The 7441-nt window shown below is 48.0% G+C and overlaps 1 protein-coding gene across 2 annotated transcripts in view; it reads left to right on the top strand.

The window, feature by feature from the left end:
* The window catches only part of PARP1 (poly (ADP-ribose) polymerase 1), a 41776-nt gene that overhangs the window by 504 nt on the left and 33831 nt on the right, over nt 1-7441 (top strand). For both annotated transcript variants that reach the window (XM_010852872.1, XM_010852873.1), the window contains exon 2: nt 5279-5444. In XM_010852872.1, coding sequence (XP_010851174.1) covers nt 5279-5444 — 166 coding nt within the window. The remainder of the gene's footprint in view (nt 1-5278; nt 5445-7441) is intronic.

Here is a 7441-nt window from a genome sequence, read left to right as displayed (position 1 = left end):
CGGGCACAGCTGCTATCGCGGGACAAGCCCGCCGGGTGGACCCTTCTTCCGTCAGGTTTTGCTGATCTTGCAGGAAAAGCCCGGGAAATACGGTCTGGAGCCGGTGGGGCCTTTTACTTTGTGAAAATTGGGAGCCGCTTCTGTCCTTAATTCTGGGTTTATTTTATTGCCATACGTTTCGGGAAGGAAACTGACTCGTGGTTTTTTGAGGCTAGTCTGTCTGGTTTTGACCTACCTTGTTTTGGAAGATATTTGTCCTACATTGACGGTGGCGACTGGCAAGTGACGATTTGGATTTTTTTAAATCTATTTTTGGCTATCATTTCAACACCCGCTCACTCTTTTTTTTAAATTAATTATGCAAAACTATGCAAGTCGATGTCATTTCAGTACAGTGCGTTCACTTTTGGCTTACGTTATGGTTTAACATTTCCCCCCAAACTTTCCAAGTTCACAGAACGTCGTCTTTGTAGCTATCCTGTTTGAGTAAGAGTGGTTCGTAGTGATTCTCATCTGGGCTTGTTAATAGAGTCAAGATTCCCTCCGGTGGTCCCTAAGGCTTCGGAGCAGGCCAGGAGAGTTGTTGAAGTGAGGTGGTGTGTCTGAAGACCCCTCCCAGGGCAGAGAGATTCCTGCCACTTTCAGCTTCCAAAAAGCTCCCGTCTGTCTGTGTAATTCTAGTTCCCACCTGCCCTGTCCTCCCCACCCCAAGGTAAAGCTTTTGTCCAAGCTTAGTGCTCATGGTCAAGATAGCTTGATTTCCCTCCACCGGTGAGGCAGTAGGTATTTTAGGAATGACTAGGTGGTATTGCTGCATTTGCGGTAGTTAGGTGGTGTAGGGGAATGGGTACCAGTGTGTACTAAGGCTATCTCATTTCATAATATTGTTACCAAGTCCCAGCTCAATTTGCTTACTGCCCGACAGGCTAATTGAAGCAAGGAATACTAACTTCATTATTTGGAAAGTCAACTGACCAAGAAAATGGCAGACTGTTGTCTTAAAGTCAGTTGTCTTGTTGGGATCTGGATGCCAGCTTCTTTTATAGGACACAGAGGGGAAGGAGTTGAGAAAGTAAAGATCATTTTCTTGCAAATCTCTCCTGAAATGGCCAACCTTAGGGAGGGGAAAGAAACTGAAGTTGCTTAGTCGTGTTCAACTCTGCAACCCCATGGACTGTAGCCTGCTGGGCTCCTCCGTCCATGTGATTTTCCAGGCAAGAATACTGGAGTGGGTTGCCATTTCCTTCTCCAGGGGGTCTTCCCGACCCAGGGATCCAACCCGGGTCCCTGGCACTGCAGGCAGATTCTTTACCATCTGAGCCACCAGGGGAGCCCTTAGAGAGGGGATGTATGTGTTAATCCCTTTAGGCAGAGGGGCAGGGTGCCCGGAAGCAGATTATTATATATGATTATAGTAACGAACAATGAAAAATGAAGGTTAAAGTCCAATAAACAGATCCTGATCCATCTGGGAGTTAGAATTAGCAACAGTATGTCACTTCTCAGGTGGCACTAGTGGTAAAGAACCTGTCTACCAATGCAGAAGACCTGAGAGATGCAGGTTTAATCCCTGGGTCTGGAAGATCCCCTGAAGAAGGAAATGGGAACCCACTGCAGTATTCTTGCCCGGGAAATTACATGGACAGAGGAGCCTGACAGGCTCCAACAATATGACAGGGGTTGGCATTGTCATCTTAGTATCATTCTCAGGGCCACCTAGCTCACTACTGAACATTTATCACTTAGTAAACACTCACTGAGCACCAGTTAGATTCTAGGCATGGTGTTAAGTACCAGGGGCACAAGGACAGACTCCATTTCCGGGAGCTCCCAATTTGGTTAAAGGGGTGATGACTGGTAAACATTGCTGTGCTGGGGTGAGTGCCACCTGATGGGTGCCCTTGGCATGGTGGGTGCCAAATTGGAGCTCACCACAGAAGTGGCAGAAAGTTGAGGATGAAGGAGTAGACAAGGCCTCCTGTTTGAGGAGCCTTATCTCCCCCAGAGCGTCTTTTCATTTCATCCTAACGTTTGGGTGGCTTGCTGATCTCGTGAAGTCCCCATTAATACAGGGGCTCTTAACCTGGAGTCTGTGGGATGGCACGTAGAACTCAAGAGGTCCATGAGTTTCAATGAGAAAAGATTGCTGTCTTCCCTGGACTTCGGTTACAATTCATTACTTTCTACAGTTATGAATGTAAGCCCCAAAGCAAAGGCACAGTGACAGTAACTGCAGTTTCTGTCATCAGCAGTAGTTATTTTCATATCATTTACAGATGTTGGGGATTTTTAAAAATAATCATTTATACTCGTCTCAGCAAGATTGTGGGCTTCCCTGGTGGCTCAGACGGTAAAGAATCCACCTGCAGTGCAGGAAACCTGGGTTCGATCCGTGGGTTGGGAAGATCCCCTGGAGGAGGGCATGGCAACCCATTCCAGTATTCTTGCCTGGAGAATCCTCATGGACAGAGGAGCCTGGCAGCCTACAGTCTGTTGGGTCACAGAGTCGGACATGACTGAACAACTAAGCGTGGCATAACATGGCAACAAGATTACAGTAGTTGTTAGCAATAAGATTATAGTAGTAATTAAAGCGGTACTGTATCTTGTTATTTAATGCTTTAAAGTTTGTGATGAAGGACAGGGAAGCCTGGTATGCTACAGTCCATGGGGTTGCAAAGAGTTGGACTGAGCGACTTGTAGATTACTGTATCCCAGTAAACTTTTTAAATGTTTTCATAATTATTTTAATACCATTGATTTCCTTTGTGAACTTACGTATTTTATTGTGCATTTTAAAATGTTAGTCTGAGAAAGGGACATCCATAGGCTTCACTGGACAGTCAGAGAGGACCCTGTTCTACTGGGACATGGGTGAGGAGTGAAGAGGCTGGTTGGCTCTAGTCCAGAGGGTTCCACTGAGTAAACACTTCTAAACTAAACAAAGTGTAACATTCTGGGCTCTCCTGTTTACTTTTAGTGAAGGAATTAAAATTAAGTGTGATTTTTTTTCTCTAATGGTAATTGAGGGTGGAGTTTTAACACAAATGTTTTGTAGGTCCTGTAGGCTGAGCTGGTGAAGGCCAGAAAAAAGAAGCCTTTCTTCCCCACCCCCACCCCCTTTGGATTTAAATACCTTCTTTTACATTTGTGTGGGAGGATTGTTTGCGGAGGAGTATCCAATACCTGATACTTTAGCTGGCAGGCCCTGGGGCAGCCTGGAGGGGAATGAACCGCACCTTGCTGTTCTTGGGAGGGCCTGCAGGAAACCCTGCTGACTTTCTTCCTGGTAACAGTGGTTCTGCACTCTCTGGGGTAGCCTGGCCCTGGTGTGGCCTCTTTTTTATAGCCCATTTCTCAGGAAGCAGCCTGAGGTGGCTGGGTAAGGACCCTGGTGCGTGGTGGGCCCTCATGTTTGCTGAGTCTACAGCCAAGGATTCTGCTCCTTACAGCAGCCGGGCGGCTGCCTGGTGAGGCAGTAGTCTTGTGACCTTGGTCTGGTTACTTTCTTGCCATCTCATCCTCAGTCCTGAGTTCTTAAGTATAAAGCTTTGTGTTGATCAAGGGTTCTTTCCTCTGGAGGGAGACCAGCGGCCTCAGCAGTCCCAGAGTTTGTGCCATGAGTATATCCTGGTGGAGACTTTTTATGTTTGGCACTGTGCCGGTGGCTGGGGACACAGCACTCAGGCCAAAGTTAAAGGAGCAAGTGTGGGGGCCTCAGAGAGCCAGGAAGAAATTGTGGCCGTAGGTTCCGGGGTGGGGGGGCGGTGGGCAGAGCCATGAGTTAGGGCCCTCCCTCTGCACTTAGAGGAGGCTTAAAGAGGGGTTCCAGGGCATGCAGAGCCAAGTCAAGGCCACTGCAGATGCTGTAACAAGACGTCCGGTTGCTTAAGGATATGCTGGCTGCCTTGGTGAACGTTTGAGAGCCAGGACACGAGTCTGTTCTCTGAAATGCCATTTGTTGACTGGGTGTGGATGGGGAGGGCTGTCTTGGAGTGAGCATCTTTCCCACAGCAGGAGTTCCTCCATCCTTCCTTTCTTCCTCTTCCCTCCAGACCTGGGGCACCCCGCAAACGTTCTGAGTGCCTGCCGTGACTGTGCTGGCAAGACAGGCGTTGCATGGCGCCTCTCTGGCAGCTCCTGACCCGATGCAGGGCACAGACCTTGATCAAATAATAGCCCAAATGGATCTTAACTCTGGGGAGCTATGGGAAGGGGCATCTGTCATGGGACCTGAGGAAGTGCTGTTGGCTCTGGTTAGAGCTGGGAAGCCCAGAGGACAGCCATTGCTGCTGTAAACCCAAGCTGCGCGACCCTGAGTCCTGTGCCCCAGCCATTATCCCTGTATTTTATTCAGTGCTGTCTATAAAACCCGGAGAGAGGCTGCTCACCTAGTAGGAGAGGGCCAGTTGGGAGAGCTCATCCCTGCTTTTCCCGAGCACTTTCTGTGTCCGCATAACTCCATCCTAAACGTTTTGCTTGGTGTTTATTTTTAATGCTGTTTTATGCCATCTGCTTGACATTTAGATTTATGTCCTATCAAAGCAGATGTTTGGGGTAGTCAGTCAGAAGAACCGTTTGTGTATTTTTAAGTACCTCTTCCTGCCAAGAGACGTAGAGCAGCGTAGTGGAAAGAACGGGGGCTGAATCACCTGCTGCATGTCTGACCGCACCCCCATGAGACTGTGAAATGAGGGTGCTGGTTCCTCAGACAGCTGTGGGGTGTCCCATGGTGGGTGGTGGGCAGCAGGGTCACTCCAGCTCCTGGGGGTGGGGCGCCCCTCAGCCGGTCCCTTTGAGTCTCCCTCATGAAAGTCCTTCATTCCGTGCACATCTGCGTGGCTGCTGCCAGCATGACACTTCTCTGACACATCTGCTCAGCCTGGCGCTTATCAGGGACTCATTCCCCATTGTCCTAGGTGCACAGAGCCCTGGGGGTCGTGCAGGCCCTGGCGGTGGCGGGGCCTCTTCCGCTTGGGGGGGCCCAGGATGCAGGACTGGCATCTCCTGTGCCTTCACCGAGTTCTGAGCTGAGTTTGTGACTGAAACTCAGTGGCAAGTTTGGTATCTGCGCTCAGGGCTGAACTCTAAGCTGAAGTGCCGGTCAGCCCCATGTGATGGCCTGGTGCCTGTCCCATGGCAGGCAAGGCAGCTTCCTCAGCTGAGGGGTGGGTGCCGTCCTCTGTTGACAGATAAGCAAGGGGGTTTGGGATGTCTGGTGCTGAGGGCCGCACCTGAGGCTCACGGCTCTTTTCCGCTTCTGATTCCGCCCTTCTAGTCGCCCATGTTCGATGGGAAAATCCCGCACTGGTACCACCTCTCCTGCTTCTGGAAGGTCGGCTTCTCCATCTGGCACCCTGATGTCGAGGTGGAGGGGTTCTCTGAGCTCCGCTGGGATGACCAGCAGACGATCAAGAAGATGGCCGAGACTGGCGGAGCGACAGGTGTGTGCGCAGTGGGGAGGCGCGGGGGTCGCCCCAACCCTGGAGCTTCCTGGGTAGGGGCCCACTCTGTGAGAGCAAAGAGTAGGTCCTTCAGCTCACTCTCCCGTTACTCCAGCAGCATTCAGTGACCCAGACTTGTCCTTTTGGGTGCGGGATATGTTCCTTCTAGATGCTTGAAATGTAGCCTTTAAATTTGCTGTGGTTGTTATCTTACTAGACCCTCTTTTAGAGTAGTTTCAGGTTCACAGCACAATTAAGCAAAAAGTATGGGAAGTGGAGAGTTTCCACAGAGGTGTGACCTCTTCCACCATCAACTTGCCCCAGCAGCTGAAGTTACATTGACACATCCGTTCAGCCAAAGTCCAGAGTTTATATTAGCCATCAGTCGTGGTGGTGTACATCTTTCCTGTAAGGGTTTGAGCAAATGTATAATGACAAATATCCATCATCATAATGTCATACAGAGTATTTCCATTACTCTGTAAAATTCCTCTGCATTCTACCTGTTCGTCGCTCTGTCTCCCAACCCCTGGCAACCACTGATGTTTTTCCTATCTCCATAGTTTCATCTGTTCTAGAATATTGTGTCATTAGACTCACACAGTATGTAACCTTTTCACATTGGCTTATCTCACTGGGTAATACACACGTAAGGCTCCTGCGTATCTTGTCACAGGTGGATAACGTTTCTTGGGGGCACCGAATATTCCACTGTCTGGAAGCACCAGTTTATCCATTCACCTAGTGAAGGACACCTCAAGTGCAGCCCGTTCTAGCAATTATGAATAAAACTATGTCCCCGTGCAGGGTTTTGTGTGGACATAAGTTTTTTAGTCATTTGGATAAATACTAAATACCAAGGCACACAGTTGCTGGATTGTATGGTAAGAGTATCTTTAGATAGCAAGCTGTCTTGCTTGACCATTACATTCCTACCAGTAATGAATCAGAGTTCCTATTACTCCACGTCCTTACCAATGTTTGTTACCAGTGTTTTGGATTCTGGCAAACTAATAGATTTGTAGTGGTATCTTATTTTAATTTGCAATTCCCTAGTACCATATGGGCAAAGCTAACACAATTCTGCTAAGAGAACGCACTGGTCATAGCAGACACTCTTTTTCAACAGTGTAAGAGACACTTTACACCTGGATAACACCAAATGGTCAACACTGAAATCAGATTGATTACATTTTTGTGGCCAAAGTTGGAGAAGCTGTATACGTCAGCAAAAACGAGACCTGGAGCTGACTGTGGCTCAGATCATCAGCTCCTTACAGCACAATTCATGTTTAAATTAAAGAAAGTGAGAAAAACCACTAGGCCAGTCCATTGCGATCTAAATCAGATCCCCTGTGATTATATAGTGAAAGTGATGAATAGATTCAAGGGATTAGATCTAGTATACAGAGTGCCTGAAGAACTGTGGACAGAGGTTCGTAATATTGTACAGGAGGCAGCGAACGAAACCATCCCAAAGAAAAAGAAATGCAAGAAGGCACAGTGGTTGTCTGAGGAGGCTTTACAAATAGCTGAGGCAGGAAAAGAAGCAAAAAGCAAGGGAGAAGGGGAAAGGTTACCCAACTGAATGTAGAGTTCAGGAGAATAGCAGGGAGAGATAAGAAGACCTTCTTCAGTGAACAATGCAAAGAAATAGAAGAAAACAACAGAAGGGGAAAGACTAGAGAGCCCCTCAAGAAAATTGGAAATAGCAATGGAACATTTCATCCAAAGATGGACACAATAATGGACAGAAACGTTAAGATCTGATAGAAGCACAAGAGATCAAGAAGAGATGGCAAGAATATACAGAACTGGACAAAAAAGATCTTAATGACCCAGATAACCACGATGGTGTGATCACTCACCTAGAGCCAGACATTCTGGAGTGTAAAGTCAAGTGGGCCTTAGGAATCACTGCTGCCAGTAAAGCTAGTGGAGGTGATGGAATTCCAGCAGAGTTATTTAAAATCCTAAATGATGCTATCAAAGTGCTG

The sequence above is a fragment of the Bison bison genome, unplaced genomic scaffold (assembly GCF_000754665.1).
Source record: "Bison bison bison isolate TAMUID 2011002044 unplaced genomic scaffold, Bison_UMD1.0 scf7180017864317, whole genome shotgun sequence".
Taxonomy (NCBI): Eukaryota; Metazoa; Chordata; class Mammalia; order Artiodactyla; family Bovidae; genus Bison; species Bison bison.
This window is presented reverse-complemented; position numbering and strand designations above follow the sequence as displayed.